General features: G+C 40.2%; 1 protein-coding gene across 3 annotated transcripts in view; it reads right to left on the bottom strand.

Moving 5' to 3' along the window:
- The window catches only part of LOC133650616 (roundabout homolog 1-like), a 256,474-nt gene that overhangs the window by 31,793 nt on the left and 205,714 nt on the right, over window positions 1-18,967 (bottom strand). For all 3 annotated transcript variants that reach the window (XM_062048087.1, XM_062048085.1, XM_062048086.1), the window contains exons 9-14: window positions 17,337-17,542; window positions 17,161-17,242; window positions 16,663-16,831; window positions 16,421-16,587; window positions 3,745-3,866; window positions 2,491-2,725 (exon numbers count right to left, since the gene is read on the bottom strand). In XM_062048087.1, coding sequence (XP_061904071.1) covers window positions 2,491-2,725; window positions 3,745-3,866; window positions 16,421-16,587; window positions 16,663-16,831; window positions 17,161-17,242; window positions 17,337-17,542 — 981 coding nt within the window. The remainder of the gene's footprint in view (window positions 1-2,490; window positions 2,726-3,744; window positions 3,867-16,420; window positions 16,588-16,662; window positions 16,832-17,160; window positions 17,243-17,336; window positions 17,543-18,967) is intronic.

Here is an 18,967-nt window from a genome sequence, read left to right as displayed (position 1 = left end):
AAAGCATCAATCTCCACTTGCATCCTCCACTGACACTAGCTCTTGCTGTGGTGATCACATAAATTTGGTGTCACTGAGAAAAAGTGTAGTCTTAATCAAAACCGTTTGCTCTTTTAAACCATGTGATGTTTGTGATGTTGTTTACAAGGCAATTATCATTACACCATCAAATATTGCTAATTAATATCTCAGTGGCAATTAATATGGCGCATTGTTATCTTTGCTTTGGTAGAATTTTATGGATTAAAGAATCCCAGGGCACCTAAAAAAATTGCTCATGGCTAGGGATGATGTTCGAAACCGGTTCTCCCGGTTGTTCGATAAGAAAAGAACCGTTCGATAAGAAAAGAACCGATTCCATGGACTCAAATCCCTTTTTGAGAACGAGTTCCCGTTATCGAGGCCACTATAGTAAAGAAAAGAGTTGGTTCTTTATTCGAATCCCTGGGAACGAATCCCGTCCCACAGGAAATGCCCTGTGGCGCGTCCCAGGAAATGACGTAGCTCAGTCATTAGGCGGCAGATACAGAAGCAGCAACAACAATGGACTGGAAAAAACGCCTCAAGGCATGGCGTCATTCAAAAAAATACGACGAGGAAACGGCTATCTGCAATTATTGCCAGGCTTCACTCTCATGTAAGGGGGGAAGTACAACAAGCATGATGAAACATGTTCAGGCCATACATAACCTGAAGGTTAGAGAAAGGTGTCGTGGAGAAGCAGCGACAGAGATGACGAAGCAAACCCCTCTTCCTCTGCTTCAACCTGCAGCGCCAATTCCAGTGATAGTGCTGGTGAGTAACTAACGTTAACTGTTGCCGGTTAATTTCTATATCTGCTCACTCGTAGCCTTTAGGCTAAAATAAGGTTACCTCTTATGTCAACGAGGACTGCAGTAATGTTAGCTAGACTAACGTTACCTAAGCATAGTCAGTGGCTAACGGTAACGTTAACGTTAGCCTTTTTGTATGTGTCTGATAACATTAACGGTATCTTGTAGCCTATACCAATCTAAAGTTTGCAGGTATGTCTAATAAACCAGTACTTTCTTTCTTTCTTTAGTTTATTTCGTACATGAACACACTTACAGCATAACACATCACAGTTTCATATCATTTCACTTTACATCATGTCCGAAAAGGAGTAGGAAGAAGTAAAGCTTATTTAATCCTACCCCTTTCCCACTTCAGAGCGTTTAGATAGATAGATAGATAGTACTTTATTGATTCCTTCAGGAGAGTTCCCTCAGGAAAATTAAAATTCCAGCAGCAGTGTACAGAATTGAGATCGAATTTAAAAAAGTAAATAATGGGGGTATAAATGGAAACAAAATAGAAAAATATTACAATAGCATAAAAACAAAAAGCATCAATGAGAATACAAATATAACAGTAAAATAAGAATATAACAAGAGAAACTAGGCATTAGTGACCATGTTATGAAAACGTATTACACTGTTATTGTTTTGCATCCCCCGTCATTCTACATTTACAAATATATACATCATTTACTGACCTTTTTATAATAAAATAACATCTGTGAATTAGTATATACAACAGTTTTATAATATGTAATTAATTAATTCAGTCATTATTAATATACTGAGATGAAGAATATCTTATTTTTAATAAAGTTGAAATAATTTCTCACAATTCTTCTTTGTACTTTGTAAGCACTATTAATTTGAACAACCTCTTAAAGTGGATCATATCAGTACAATGTTTAACTTCATTACTTAATCCATTCCATCATTTAATTCCACATACTAATGCTAAAGATTTAATAACAGACACCCTAGTCTTCACATTCAGCTAATTTCCCCCCTAATTATATGCTGTGTCTGTCCCTCATTTTTACTCCAGGACAAGGACGTGCAGTCATTCCTGGAGGAGGCCACACTGATGGACCCCAGAAGGATGTTCCAATAGCAGCAGAAGTGCACTTTTTGGAGAGCTGTATTATTTTCCGTTTCGTGCCCAAGGGACTGATTTTATTTAACACTATATTATTATTTATACACCTATAGTGATCACAGAGACAGGTTGTTTTTGTGTTACTGTATATATTTGTTTTTCTGATGGATGGAATATACTTTGGGTAACAACAGTCAATATTTATTTATTTTATTTTATTTTTTTAGGGGGGTAACAACAGTCAATATTTATTTATTTATTTTATTTTATTTTTTTCTCATAAAATAAAAGTGAGCTTTTGTTAAACCATATATTGTGTGGTTTTTTCCATACACAACAACCTATCTGGATTCGATAAGAGAATCGATAAGGAATCGGTTCGATAAGAGGATTCGATAATGGGCTTGAACTCGATAATTTCTTATCAAACATCATCCCTACTCATGGCACATAACTAACTAATTAATTAATTATTACAAAATTACTGTGTGAATTAGTTCTACAGTGGATATGGTAACACTGTCATCAATACGGTGTTCGCGTCCATATAAACAAAAGTACAAGTTAGAAATTCACCTTCTTCCAATGTTCTGATCACCTTGACTTCGCTGTCAGCTCCCTGGAATTCGTCAAAAAAGGGACGCACTTTGAACTCGTATATGGCGCCCCTCCTGAGCTGACTGATCACCACGCCGTCCTTCTGTGGAGCACGGACCTCCAGAATACTCCACTGCCCCTCAGGCTGACCGTGTTCAGCAGAGGGCCTGTAGAGCAGCTTGTAGCCCTGGATGTATGGTGACTGCTGCTCGACCTGGCGCAGGAAAATACAGAGTTCAATACCATTGTAAAGGGACATTACAAGAATAAGACTAATTGTACATAAATGCAGCTCTTAATGACGCTTTCCTAATGGATCTCCTTTTTGTGCAGGTTATAGCCTGATCCCAATTAATTTGTAATTAATTAATGTATATTTTTTGGATTATTTTATTTGCCTTGTAATATTATGCATCTGTAAAGCACTTTGAATAGCCTTGCTTACGAAGTGTGTTCTGTGAATAAACTTGCCTTGGTGGATTTCATTCTACTATCTGCCAATAAAAGTTTGCGACACTGAATTCACCTTTTGGCATTTTGCTGAGAAGGATATGGGACACAAATCAAACAGTCTGCGATATATATGGCTATCTGATTAAAAAAACAGAAGGCTGTGATTATTAGTTTGGGTGGCCTTTAAAGAGTGGAAGGCACCATGAGGATTTTTCAGGATGTCGAAAGAAAAGAAAATTCCCGAAATGTATGCCCTTTACTAAAATAGAGAATTAAATAATAATTCTAAATCTTGCAAGAAAAAGGCTACTGTATTAGAGATAATACAACAACAAAAGTATAAGATGACAGAAGATAGGGATATTGAACAAGTGATGTGACACGATACAACAGTTGCACAATTATATTTATCATGTTTGCTGCCACAGTATTTTTTCTCTCCATTACATCGTTTATACTCTATTTACTAACAAGTTACTTTCTTAAATGATTGTATTTATTACTTGCTACATGATCTACTTGACTACATTACAACGTGTTTTTACTGTCCCATTTTATTTGTCGTCTGTTTTGCAGGCACTAATTAACACTGACTGTGCTCGCTCATAATGATGCGAACAAAGCGTAACCATGGCAACTGAACTGGCAAAAGACAAAGTCTCCTCAGTTTAGGCAGGAGAACAACCAAAAAAGTCTTTGCCACTGTTCTTTAGATCTTAATTCTCAAACGGAGCAAAAATTGTCTGAAGACGTGTCAAAATGACTTCAATGTTCACTCACCAACCAGTGTACCCGGACTGCAGAGGATGACAGGACAGTGGGCGTGTTTAGGTGGATCACCACATCCCCCAACTCCCTCTGGATGTGACGAGGGTCTGTTCCCTGCACAGTAGTAGTGCTGTCTGTTGGTACAAAAGAAAAAAGAAAATGTTTATCAAAAATGTAGGTACAATTTAGATGGAATTCAGACCTTGGCCAAGGCTAGGCAATACCAGTTTTCTACAAATAAATAGTATAGGACAGTGATTCTCAAACTGTGGTACGTGGGCTACATCTAGTGGTACGCCAAATAATCACTTAGTTAAATATTCAAACACAGTGTTACTGTTCAAACTGTGTGTCGTTACAGTGGCCAAAACAATTAAATGTACTTGTTATACAAAACCTTTGCCTTGTTTTTACTGAATATTTAGGCCTACTTTGCTACTGTATTTTAATGTTAGTCATCTTGGTGATACTTGAAAAGTCAAGTGTTTTCTAAGGTGGTACCTGGTGAAAAAAGTTTGAGAACCACTTGTCTAGGATAAAGATTTCCATCATCATGGGATCGGAGGACAATATTTGACTTTTTTCTCCGATCATTACCGCAGTCGTGTCCCAGTGTTTACATGGCTAAAATTGTACTTTGTGTGAAAGATTCCTTCAAAAGAGATGCATGCTCAGTGAGACACATTTACATTTCGGGATTCCTTGTTACACATATGAAGGAGACGCATGAATTCCAGGAGGGTGCATCTGAACAGTCACTCAAATTTGAGAGCGAGCTGCAACAAATGTGTCGTCTATCCACAGTGCAAATGTAGTAGTTATAAAATTGCTGTAAATATGAACATGCAGACAGTAAACGAGAAGGAAGAAAAACAAAGCTTTAATTTATTATAGTATCTGGTAAAAGTAAGAAAAAAAGGGAGAAAGAACATCATAACTAATTACTTTACAAAGTTTAAAAAAGGGTATGAAGACAAACCAAGCTGTGATAAGGTGATCTGCCATCTATTACTGTTGCCTGGTGCAAAAGAGTCTAAAAAGACAAATTAAAAAAATAGTAATCTGTGTCAAAAACATTCTAATGCTTGTTTGGAAAATACTTCCTGGTTTTATGTTGTTTTTCTTTAGTACCTGCGTTTTAAAAATGCTTAATTGTTGTTTTAGTTACTGATCGGGTTTCAACTACTTTTGCCTGGGGAGACACGTTCTTTCATTCAGCCATTACAGACTGGACTTGAATGAGTGAACATCGTGTCCGTGTTTCTGTTCAATATTCCCCCCTCTACAGGTAAAGAAATGTGGTTATTCAACACTTTGCAATGTATTTTTGCTCTCTGTCTGTAAGGTATATACCTACATGCTTTAAAGCTGCCAGCGTGTGGATGACCGCGTGTGACTGCGTGTGCGTGCATCCGCGTGTGTGTGCGTGCATGTGCGCGTGCATGTGCGCGTGCGTGTTGAGAGTAGTTTGATGCAGAGATGTATTTTTTTTATGTTGTGTAGTCGTTTTCATGAGAGTAGATTTTGAGATGAAAGATTTTGCTCTGCTGTTGTTATTTTGTACAGGAAAATGAAAAGTTAAAAGTCAATGCTTTATCAGTTATATTTGGTGATGATAATTATGCATTTCTATTTGTGTTTACACTAAAGGAGTGTCAGTTCTGATCTGATTAGCTATTGATAAAAATATGATACAAATATTATATATTTTTACAGATTAAATTTCCAGCACAATGCTTTATTTTTCTACTTCTTTCATGTTTTGAATAGAGAAATGTAATGCTTAAAAAAAAGAGAAATGTTTAAAAAGGTGCAATGTTTAAAAAGTATTGTTTAAAAGTGTATGTTTTTGGAAAATTGCCATTACAGACTGGACTTGAATGAGTGAACATCGTGTCCGTGTTTCTGTTCAATATTCCCCCCTCTACAGGGGTGTAACATTTTGGAGGCACCGCTGGGATCGGGTGAGACGAGGTTCGACTTCTGCCAGCGACAGACGTCCCCAGCTCTCATTCAGTCCCGTTCAACTTACCCAGGGAGGCAGCATCCAGTGACTGAAACGGTGACGGTTGGAGTGTCTACAACACAGCACAAGCAATCTGAGGTGGACTTAAAGCACCAGGAGCGCCATTGCCAAGGTTTAGCACACAAACTACCACTGCAACAGTACACTGAGTCGTTGCCACAGCAATAATGGAGTCAACTGAGATAGAGACATTGCAGTTGGAACTAATTGGACTTTTATGTAAACTGTCAGCAGACAATCTAAAAGAACTGTGTGTCTCTCTTGCTATTGCTGGAGATGCTCTTAAACATGTGGAAGGAAAAAATAGAGCATCGTTAATTACAATGATAAGTAACCACCTGCAGAGAGAGGAGCTAGAGCAACTCGAGGATATGGGAATGGCAGAGCTCCTCTCCTTCAAAGACGAAGTAGACAAGATCTGTAATAAGGTAGTACCAAAGGAAGAGCCAAAAGGACCTCAAACCCCTATCTCCTGGCACAAAGAATTTAAAATAGCTGGACAAATTGGAGAACCAGGACAAAAGGACCGCCTCACATTTTCCAGCTTAGCCCGACAGATTGAGCATGGCCTTCTCAAAGGTTTCCCAGAGACTGAAATTGTTGATGCTGTCATAAGAGCCATTGTTCCAGGAATGCAGTTACGCAGCTACTTAGAGGGGAAAAGTGACCTCACGTTACCGACTTTGAGAAGAATACTCCGCTGTCATTACCAAGAAAAGAGTGCCACAGAATTATATAAGCAGCTGTCATCTGAAGTCCAAGGCACAAAAGAGACTTCTCAAAACTTCCTCATCCGTGCTCTCGATCTAAGACAGAAGATTCTGTTTGCCTCACAGGAGGCGGAGTCAGGCTTAAGGTACGACCCAGTGCTAGTGCAGAACATGTTCCTTCACTCAGTTATGACTGGCTTGCAGAATGATAATATCAAACGGGATCTCCAACCATATCTAGAGCAAGCTCGTGTTCCTGATGAACTCCTGTTTGAGAAACTGAATACTGCATGTGCCTACGAAAGTGAGAGGCAAGACAAGAAAAAAATGACAACACCACAGCGACCTGTAGCTGTTCACTCTGCTCAGTCTGACCACACTCCAGCTGAAAAGAAGGAGAAAACAAGCCACAATAAGAATCAAACTGATATTCTCACAGAACTGCAGGAGATGAAAGCTAACATGTCCCTCTTAAAAGATCTTAAAGCTGAAGTGGCTTCCATTAAAGAGTCTATGCAGCAGCCTTCTTACTTCCCCAGACAGCACCCAGATCCATCAGCTGCACCAGACTGCCCTCCACATCAGTCAGCACCAGTTCACTATCACCCACCACAGAGACACTGGGCCACTCCTGCCCCCGCAGCACAACACTGCTATCCTCAACTCAACCAAAGGTTTGGCAATCAATATGCTCCGCCCACACCTGCACCACGCCGTAGAATAAGATGTTATGCTTGCCAGCAGACAAACACTGAAGATTGCATTCACTGCTTCAAGTGTGGCAGTAGTGAACACTTCGCAGCTGGTTGCAGAATGGGAAGATCAGGTCCATTCAGAGGGAGTGGTTTAAATGGGCAAGGGTCACCCCAGCGGGGCAGGGAGTGACCGTCTCATCAATCGTGCCCCAAGTCTGTGCAAAGTGTGGTGTACGTGGAAGAAATGTGAGGCTGAGACAATGTGCAACATGTAAAGGTGTGTTATACTGTTCAAAAACATGTCAACATGAACATAGGGAAGTCCACAGGAATCAATGTACAACAACCTCATGCAATACAGTCCAAACTACACCACAAAAGAGAAAACAGGTCAAAGTCGCTCCACTAGTTGGAAGGAGATATTTAATTGACTGCCATATTCAAGGTCAGCAGGTTAGAGCTCTGTGGGACTCTGGCTCACAAGTGACTGTAGTGAGTGAACAATGGAAAACAGAGCACTTACCACATGTAACATTAAGGGACATTTCTGAACTTCTTGAAGCTGATGAAACTTTAAACCTCATTGCAGCTAATGGGGGAGACATGCCATACACAGGATGGATAGAGGTGACATTTAAATTAGCTTCAGAAGGAGTCCCTACAGCAGAGGTCATTGTTCCCACCCTGATCATTAAAGGTAACAGTCTTTCTCAACCTATCATTGGCTCAAATGTGATTGGACTGATAGTTGCTACTGAACTGCAGCAGGATAATGCCACCAATAAACAGCAGCTAATCAAAACTGTCCAAGCAGCTTTTCCTGGCTTTGGGATGGATCAGGCTGAAGTTTTTTTAGAGCAAATTACTGCTGAGCAGCAACCTCGGGAGTATGCAGTTAAGACGACCAGAGAGCGAGTGCACATCCCCAGACACACCTCTGTAAAAGTAGAGTGTCGAGTTTTGACTGCACCTTTACAAAAGGAGACAACGCTGATCTTTGAGCCTAGTGTTAATCCACAATGGCCAGAGGGCCTTGAGTTTACTGACACTGTTGTGATGTTGAGGAAGGCTGCAAAACCATTCATACTTGTCGACGTGCAAAACCCAACAGATCATGACATCGTGCTCACTGGCAGAACTGTTATTGGGACGGTACAGCAAGTTCAAGCAGTTTATCCAGCGACAGTCTTTGAACGGCCCTGCACCACCCCTCCAGTAACAGTGAGTAATGTGGGAGTAAGGAATGAAAAAGCTTCTGGTGGTGAATGGGATCCCCCAGTCAACTTGGATCATCTCAGCTCACCTGAAAAAGAAAGAGTGAAACAAATGTTAAAAGAAGAGTCAGGCTCCTTCTCAAACTCTGATGACGACATCGGCTGTATTGAGAATCTGCAGCTCACCATCTCACTGAAAGACACAGAGCCAGTGGCCAAGACCTACCTCTCTGTACCAAAACCACTGTATCAGGAAATGAAAAGCTACCTACATGATCTCATCACACAAGGTTGGGTGCGCAAATCAAACTCCCCCTACGCGTCCCCAGTTGTGTGTGTCCGGAAAAAGGATGGGAGCTTACGACTGTGTATAGACTTCCGTGAGTTAAATCGTAAGACTGTACCAGACCGTCAGCCCATCCCCAGGGTGCAGGACATCATGGATGGCCTGGGTGGCAACTCCTGGTTTTCACTCTTAGACCAGGGGAAAGCCTACCACCAGGGGTTCATGGCAGAAGAGAGTCGCCCCCTCACTGCTTTTGTGACCCCCTGGGGTTTATATGAATGGATTCGAATCCCTTTTGGCCTAATGAATGCACCGGCTGCCTTCCAGAGGTGCATGGAAGAATGTCTTGAGGGGGTTCGAGATGACATTTGTGTACCATATCTTGACGATGTCCTTGTGTTCAGTCAGTCATTTGAAAGCCATGTTGAAAATGTCAGAACTGTGCTGAGGCGCCTGAGAGAGAACGGTATAAAGTTGAAGCCGTCCAAATGTGAGATGTTTCGACGAGAGGTTCGCTATCTTGGGCGGGTCATTTCAGCAGAGGGTAGCAAAATGGACCCTGCTGACACCATAGCTGTCAGAGCCCTAAAAAACAAGCCACCAACCAATGTGGGAGAATTAAGAGCTATCATGGGTCTCCTGAGTTATTACCGTCAGTATATTCGGGATTTTTCTCAAATCGCTGCCCCTCTCTATGACCTCATGAGAACCCCTGCTGATGTACAAAAGACTGACGAACGTGCTAAAAGAACAAGACAGCTTACAAGAAAACACAATGGCGCGCCATCCAACCAGCCCATTGTATGGACAGAAAAACATCAGCACTTACTTGAGGAACTGTTGGACCACTTAGTTGAACCACCAATCCTTGCCTTTCCTGACTTTAACAAACCTTTTGTTTTACACACAGACGCTTCCAACCTGGGCCTGGGTGCAGTTTTGTATCAGGAACAGGAAGAAAAACTGCGTGTAATAGCATATGCGTCCAGAGCCCTCACCACATCCGAGAAGAACTACCATTTTCATTCTGGAAAACTAGAGTTCCTCGCCCTTAAGTGGGCCGTGTGTGAAAAATTCAGGGACTATTTGATCAGTTCATCATGCACTGTGTACACGGACAATAATCCGCTCACATATGTCTTGTCTACAGCTAAACTAAATGCAACTGGATGCAGGTGGGTTGCTGAATTAGCGGATTTTCACCTCACCATTCGATACAGGCCAGGAAAAGAAAACGTTGATGCCGACACACTCTCGAGGATGCCATTGGATATTGAGACAATGTTTAAAGACTGTACTGAGGAAATGTCATCTCGTTCGGTACAAGCAGTCGTACAGTCAATTGAGGACCCAAATTCTAACACAGTGTGGTCCATGGCTCTGTCTGCTCAGTGTAAAGACATCAACAAGCCAGAACATCAGCCTCTCTCGCTAGCGAAGATTTGTCATGCTCAGAAGGAAGATAAAAATATCGGCCCAGTGATGGAGTGTCGTCAGTTAAATAAGAGACCTGAAAACAAACAGTTAAAATCATTCAGTGCACAGAGTAAAAGACTGATGAGTGAATGGGAAAAACTTACCTTGGATGATGACGGCGTCCTGCGTCGAAAAACAGCTACACGAACACAGCTCGTTTTGCCAGAAAAGTACAAAGCAACTGTTCTGAAGGAGCTGCATGATGATATGGGGCACCAAGGGATTGACCGAACCACATCGCTAGTAAGAGAACGCTTCTTTTGGCCCTATATGCAACAGGACATTCAACACTATGTGGCTCGAAGCTGTTCATGTTTGAAAAACAAGAAGCCCAGCCGAGAGATTAAGGCACCCATAACCAACATTGTCACAACTCAGCCCTTTGAGTTAGTCTCCATTGATTTTCTACATGTTGACCAGAGTGCAGGCGGGTATGAGTACATTTTGGTAATTATTGACCATTTCTCAAGATTTGCCCAAGCGTACGCTACAACCAACAAGTCAGCAAAAACAGTGGCAGATAAACTTTTCAATGATTATGCACTGAAATTTGGATTCCCTCAACGTATCCATCATGATCAAGGTGGTGAATTTCAAAACCAGCTCATAGCACAGCTGAAAAAGACCTCTGGAGTGTTAGGTTCGCGAACAACGCCCTACCACCCTGAAGGAAATGGACAAGTCGAACGTTTTAATCGTACACTCATACAGATGCTGAGAACACTGACAGAAAAAGAGAAATCAAGCTGGAAAGACTCATTGAATAAGTTGGTTTTTGCATATAATAGTACAAGATGTGAAGTCACTGGCTTTTCTCCATTTTATCTTCTTTTTGGGAGGACGCCAAGACTACCTGTCGACATACTCTTCCGACTGACACCAGCAACAGGTACACCTGACCACAGAGAGTACATGCGGAAGTGGCGAAAAGGGATGCAGGAAGCCTACGAAATTACAAAGAACAATGCAAAAAAGTCAGCTGAAAGAGGAAAAAGAAACCATGATCGCAAAGTGAGGAGCTCAGAGTTGGAACCAGGAGACCGTGTTCTGGTCAGGAACTTGACCCCAAGAGGAGGAACTGGCAAGCTACGCAGCCATTGGGAGGAAATTATCCACAAGGTTGTTCGTAGGGTGAATAAGGATGCTCCAGTTTACGAAGTTGTACCGGAACAAGGAAAAGGGAGAGATAACAGGATATTACACCGCAATCTCTTGCTCCCGTGCGATCACCTGCCCTTGGAAGTTCCCCTAAAAGTTGCTAGACCGCAGAGAAAAAAAACGACAAATGAGGGGACGATCAATACTCAGCAAGAGGATGACAGTGATGAGGACTCAGAGGATGACTGGTTTTATTACCTACCTCCACAACCTCCTCAAGATGCACAGCCGCAGACATGTAATGAAGAGGAGCATACTGGCCAGTCGGTAGGCACTGAACCTACAAGAACACATGACAAACAAGGAGAGGAACAGGAAAGACTGCTACAGCCGGAGGAGGATCACAGCAGGATTGATTTGCTGAATAGCGATGAGGCACCTGAGAGACTTGGAATTCTTGGAAATGACCCTGTGCTGCCACCTCTGTCACTCCCTGCACATGAAAGCCACAGTGACAACAGACAAGCACAAGAACGCTCAAAGAGGGAACGACGACCACCAAAGTTATTCACCTATGATGAGTTTGGTAATCCAGCCTGCTACAATATGGATGTCCCAGCCAGATCCATGTACCCAATGCAACATTACGGAGCCTATCAACCAGGGACCCGGTGGCCAGATTATGTTCAGGCCCCCACCTACCAACCTGTGCTTCTGTACGGGTAACCACTCACATGGACTCTTGTGAAACTGAACACATCACACCCATATACATACACATACATTCATGGACTCTTTGACACGCACATTCACACTCACATGGACTTTTGCGAAAACAGAGTGCTCACAAACATACACACATCCCACTACACTCATGGACTTTTGCGAAAACAGAGTGCTCACAAACATACACACATCCCACTACACTCATGGACCGTTGCGAAAGCAGAGTGCACACAAACACACACATCCTGCTACACTCATGGACTTTTGCGAAAGCAGTGTTAATACACACGCACACTCGTCCTGGACTGTTGAAACAGCTGCGATTTAGAATAGACGTTACCGGTTAAGCGCAAGGACTTTGGGTGGGCCGACTGTCTATGCACGAACTGCTGAGAATCTGAATTGTATACTATGTGACTGCCTTACTCGATGAATGTCGAGGACGACATCTATATTGAGGGGGAGTGTGTAGTAGTTATAAAATTGCTGTAAATATGAACATGCAGACAGTAAACGAGAAGGAAGAAAAACAAAGCTTTAATTTATTATAGTATCTGGTAAAAGTAAGAAAAAAAGGGAGAAAGAACATCATAACTAATTACTTTACAAAGTTTAAAAAAGGGTATGAAGACAAACCAAGCTGTGATAAGGTGATCTGCCATCTATTACTGTTGCCTGGTGCAAAAGAGTCTAAAAAGACAAATTAAAAAAATAGTAATCTGTGTCAAAAACATTCTAATGCTTGTTTGGAAAATACTTCCTGGTTTTATGTTGTTTTTCTTTAGTACCTGCGTTTTAAAAATGCTTAATTGTTGTTTTAGTTACTGATCGGGTTTCAACTACTTTTGCCTGGGGAGACACGTTCTTTCATTCAGCCATTACAGACTGGACTTGAATGAGTGAACATCGTGTCCGTGTTTCTGTTCAATATTCCCCCCTCTACAGGTAAAGAAATGTGGTTATTCAACACTTTGCAATGTATTTTTGCTCTCTGTCTGTAAGGTATATACCTACATGCTTTAAAGCTGCCAGCGTGTGGATGACCGCGTGTGACTGCGTGTGCGTGCATCCGCGTGTGTGTGCGTGCATGTGCGCGTGCATGTGCGCGTGCGTGTTGAGAGTAGTTTGATGCAGAGATGTATTTTTTTTATGTTGTGTAGTCGTTTTCATGAGAGTAGATTTTGAGATGAAAGATTTTGCTCTGCTGTTGTTATTTTGTACAGGAAAATGAAAAGTTAAAAGTCAATGCTTTATCAGTTATATTTGGTGATGATAATTATGCATTTCTATTTGTGTTTACACTAAAGGAGTGTCAGTTCTGATCTGATTAGCTATTGATAAAAATATGATACAAATATTATATATTTTTACAGATTAAATTTCCAGCACAATGCTTTATTTTTCTACTTCTTTCATGTTTTGAATAGAGAAATGTAATGCTTAAAAAAAAGAGAAATGTTTAAAAAGGTGCAATGTTTAAAAAGTATTGTTTAAAAGTGTATGTTTTTGGAAAATTGCCATTACAGACTGGACTTGAATGAGTGAACATCGTGTCCGTGTTTCTGTTCAATATTCCCCCCTCTACAGGGGTGTAACACAAAGCTGCTTCTAACATACAAATCCTTGCCACTATGGCGAAAAATAGTTTTTTCAAAATAACATTGATACAAGAGGACTAGAGGAAAAGAAAAGGCTAATCATGATGCACACACAGACTGAGCAGTATAACAGAAGAAGCTAACCGCTAAAGATTCAATGTAAAGTAGAGGTGATTGATACAGATGTTGATACTATTGATATTTAGTAACACTAATACCAGAGGTGTGGACTCGAGTCACATGACTTGGACTCGAGTCAGACTCGAGTCATGAATTTGATGACTTTAGACTCGACTTGACAAAATGTAAAGAGACTTGCAACTCGACTTAGACTTTAACATCAATGACTTGTGACTTCACTTGGACTTGAGCCTTTTGACTTGACATAACTTGCTACTTTCCCCAAAACCCAAACCTTAAAAAGTTATTTGGGAGCGCTCCGTATCTTTCATTTTATACGTCTGTGTCTATAAGCGTGTGTGCTGCTTGTCAGCTGGTGTGCTGTCAGTACAACAGCCAATCAAATTAGATCTACGTTGTTTTCATCCCACAGCTCTCATCCAATCAAATTGCAGGACAACCACCGAACATGAGTTGTCAAACAACGCGGCAGTGAGAAACAATTATGCCAAAGTTGGTTTCGTTCGGGTATAAAAACTACGACTTGGTCAACAAAAAACGAATTGCCGTATGCAAATCACGCAGTTCGAATATTACAGACGGAGACGCAACAACTTCCAACTTCGTTCGACATTTGAAGTTCCACAAAGAAGGGTAAGTTTTGAATGTAAGATAACGTTTATTGGCTAAGTAACATGACTTTTATTTGCTGTGTAGTTAAATCAGTGAGGCTGTAAACTCACTGCTAACGTTATAACCATAGACATCTTATAAGGGTACGCAGCATTGAGCGCTACTGCCTATTGGCACAGACGAGACGCGGCGCCGCCATCTTGGAGTGGTGATCCGCTCCACTCAGTGCAATTCATTTGGCAGGAGCAATGAACTGTCAGCGAATTTAATTCATTTTACCTCACTGAATACCACTCATTTTCACGCGCTTTTTTTGTCAAACGTGTAGCCATGATAACGGACACATGCTTTGGCGTTTTTATTATTCATAGTTTGCTTAACAGTAATATAATATTCTTATAAGATATAAATGGCCAGACGTCCGAGATCAAAACTGGGAATATAATCCCAGAGAAGGGGGAAAAAAACGGTCAGCTATTTTTAAGTTGAAGAAACAATATGATTAGGTTATATATACATGCATATATCCTACATAAACAATGTATGAATACATTAGATATCTATATATTTTAGGGACCTATAGACTGCAGCAGCAGAGAGTTTATTCTGTCTTGACACTTTGTATTGATATTTTCTATTACATTCTTCCCTTAAATGATAATGTTTACAGTGATTGTTTTATATGTATTTTTTATGTATGTCGCTTTGAATAAAAGCGTCTGCCAAATACTTAAACATAAACATATATAAACACCTGAAAGTCTTTATATCAGCTAAAACCACCAATCTGTTTCACTGGATTCAGAATAAAACCAAATGCTGTCTTACCCAACAATGTTAGTATTTGAATATTGTTACGTGAAGACTTATTCCTGGTTACAATTATACTGTTAAGAAAGTATTGTCTTGTATTTTGCCTAAAATGAGAATGCATCATAATCAATGGCGGCTGGTGAATTTTGTTTTAGGTGGGGCTGAAAGTTTGTAAACCAAACCCTTGTAGGGGGGTCATCTCCCCCGGAAGATTTCTTTGTGATTTTCACATACAAATATTGAAGATCTTTGCTCCTTCTCAACTCTGTGGTTATATTATTTTCATAAAATACAACCAATAGTATGTTAATGTTTGTTTTTGCAAATGTGTTTATTCTGTAAAGGAATGAGTTAAATGTTTAAAATTGTTTAAACTATTAAAATGACTGGTTAATAGTGCTATTATGAATTGCAATGTCAGCACTATTTTTTTCCCTGCAATTTCAAATGCACTTGTTTTAATAAATAAATACAGCGTTTTAAAAGCATACACAATCTGTGTAAAAATATTAGTCTGTGGTTAAAAGGACTTGAAAGGACTCGAAACTCAAAATGCAGGACTTGGGACTTGACTTGAGACTTTCTAGTCTTGACTTTGGACTTGACTCGGGACTTGCCTGTCTTGACTCGGGACTTGACTCGAGACTTGAGGGCAAAGACTTGAGACTTACTTGCAAGCAATGACTTGGTCCCACCTCTGACTAATACTAATACTAAAGTGACTAGTTCAATATTTTAATTTTTCTTGTCATTTTTACAGAATATTTTTTCTATTGTTTTTGTCATTGTTTACAAACTCAGGGAGTAAGTATTTGGATACAGGAAGGCAAAACCCAAAGGATTTAAATGGAAGCCAAGATAAGTTTTTGCTTTTGTTTAGTCATTGGGAACTAGCCAATTTGGTTGGTTAAAAAAAATGTATGCGGCATTCAATAACACATCATCAGATTTATAACAATACTAGCAAATACTAGATGAAATGAGACAATCTTCATAAAAAAAATGTGATATTGTCTTTACTTTGGTTACTTGCCTTAAACATTTTAATTTCCATTCTCTATTGTCAAAGTATCGAAACGGGACTCAAAATCGGATGTCACACCAAAAAAATTGGATCGGGATCAGAGGCCCCAAAAATGTTGATCAGTACGTTCCTAGCCTGGCATATGTTGCAGTATTCGGAATTGAACCAAAATGTACTCGTGGAGATCGGTGTAGTTGGTTTAATTTTCATAATGCTGCAAACTAAGAAATATACCGCAGAAAAATATCGCACAAAAATGTTCCACTGACCGGGTGTTCGGACTGAATCCGAGATGGTACTGGGGTCACTTAGGCCGTAGTCATTGACTGCCCTGATCATAAAAAGGTAGACAGTTCCAGGCTTCAGGTTCTTCAAGACGAAGGTCTGCATCTTCACATGGTCTGCCAGGGTCACCCATCTGCTTCCTAGTGTATGACTGCAGGAGAGATAAGCTTCATCTCAGGTGGCACAGACGATGTAATATGGATTTACATTTATATGCACGTCTTACCTGAAAGCCTCGATGAGGTATGAAGTTGGTGTCGAACCGCCGTTGGGGCTGGATTTCCATGAAAGAATGACAGAATTGGGGCTGATGTCCGTAACAACCGGTTTAGTTGGAGCACCAGGAATCATGTTGGGGCCCGAAGGTAGACTGGTCTGGACAATGACCCCAAACTCTGAGACAGACAAATGCAATTAATACATTAATTATGTAAATAAGGTAGCATGAAACGCTATTGAACTTGAACAAGAACTTGTTGCGAAGTACAAAGGTGGTGATTTTCAGGGTTTTGTTTTAATATGTTTTAGGGTTTGGAATTGATTCATTGGATTTGCTTTATTTCCTAAAGGAAAAAATGCTTTGCTTTGCATTCCAGTCTTCGTCGTAGAAAACCAAGATTTGGTTCAAACTGAGAGAAAACAAGCGTTTGGACAAAGCTTGTATATACTGTAGCTATATCAACTAAAAGGTATATAAATTAGAACCTAAGCAACATGTACATACCCTCTACTTGTAAGTATGCTGTCCAGGATGCCTCTCCATTGGGACTAGAAGCAACACAAGTATAGAAACCTGTATCTTCGAGCTGAAAAAGATACACATAGCAAAAGTCAGATATTACGGTACTTCCTTAGGATAAGCAATGTTATCACCAAACGATGCATCACTTGATCCTCTACCTTTGTGTAGCGAATCTCCAGTGACCCGGTTTCTGCTATGGACATTCGAGAGTCCGCCGGTGACAACACGGCGCCATCCTTCTTCCAGTGGACCGTAGGAGGTGGCGTGCCAGCTGTGTGGCAACTCAACACCACAGTGCTGTCCACAGGAACAGTCTGATTCACTGGGCCCTGTCTAATTACAGGGGGAGGCTGTTCTGAACCAGCTGAAAGAAACAGAAGCAAGGAAGCAAAAAAAAAAAAAGGATTCATATAAATATAATTACAAAATGATCCCTGTCACCATGGTGTTTACCTCAAACCATGGGCGTAGGAACTGGGGACAGTGGAGATGTGTGTCCCCCAATATTGGAGAAAGAAAAATGTTTTCTACCCCAAAAATATACCATGGAGGTACACATGCTTTGATTTTGAAAGTGCCTTTGGCAAGGTTGCAATGACTATTGCTTGTTCAACGTCTGGCCCTGTGTTTATATACATATTTCGAAACAGGGTCTTTTGAGTTAAGTCATTTTGATTCTGGCATGGTCACTTGTCCATTATTTAATTGCTATATATATTACGTTACCATAAATGAATGATAATGATTAGGGGTGTGGGAAAAAATCGATTCGAATTTGAATCGCGATTCTCATGTTGTGCGATTCAGAATTAATTCTCATTTAAAAAAAAACGATTTTCCTATTTATTTTTATTTTATTTTTTATTTTTTAAATATTTTTTTTATTTTTATTAATCAAGCCAACAAAACAATACACAGCAATACCATAACAATGCAATCCAATTCCAAAACCAAACCCAACCCAGCAACACTCAGAACTGCAATAAACAGAGCAATTGAGAGGAGACACAAACACGACAAAGAACAATCCAAAAGTAGTGAAACAAAAATGAATATTATCAACAACAGTATCAATATTAGTAACAATTTCAACATAGCAGTGATTAAATCCCTCATTGACATTATCATTAGACATTTATATAAAAAAACAACAACAACAACAGTGTCACAGTGGCCTACACTTGCATCGCATCTCATAAGCTTGACAACACACTCTGTCCAATATTTTCACAAAGATAAAATACGTCATATTTTTGGTTCATTTAATAGTTAAAACAAATTTACATTATTGCAATCAGTTGATAAAACATTGTCCTTTACAATTATAAAAGCTTTTTACAAAAATCTACCAATGTGCTTGCATGTCAGCAGACTGGGGTAGATCCTGCTGAAATCCTATTTATTGAATGAATAGAGAATCATTTTGAATCGGGAAAATCTCGTTTTTGAATCGAGAATCGCATTGAATAGAAAAAAATCGATTTTGAATCGAACCGTGACCCCAAGAATCGATATTGAATCGAATCGTGGGACACCCAAAGATTCGCAGCCCTAATAATTATTCAAAGTGTATGTTTTGACCAGCGCCTGAAGGCAGCACGCATTGCACAGGCAGTGATCACGTCACACACCAGTGATAGTTACAGCGATGTGCTCTGCCCCCACTTTTGCTTCAAAATAAACCTCAATGGAACTTTAGATAAAACTGAGGTAAGTAGTTAGTATTGCAGTGCCAAAGTTTCTTATCATCGGTGCAAATCAAATTTATAATAGCATCTTAAAGTGAAAC

This window comes from Entelurus aequoreus, linkage group LG05 (assembly GCF_033978785.1).
Source record: "Entelurus aequoreus isolate RoL-2023_Sb linkage group LG05, RoL_Eaeq_v1.1, whole genome shotgun sequence".
Lineage (NCBI taxonomy): Eukaryota > Metazoa > Chordata > Actinopteri > Syngnathiformes > Syngnathidae > Entelurus > Entelurus aequoreus.
This window is presented reverse-complemented; position numbering and strand designations above follow the sequence as displayed.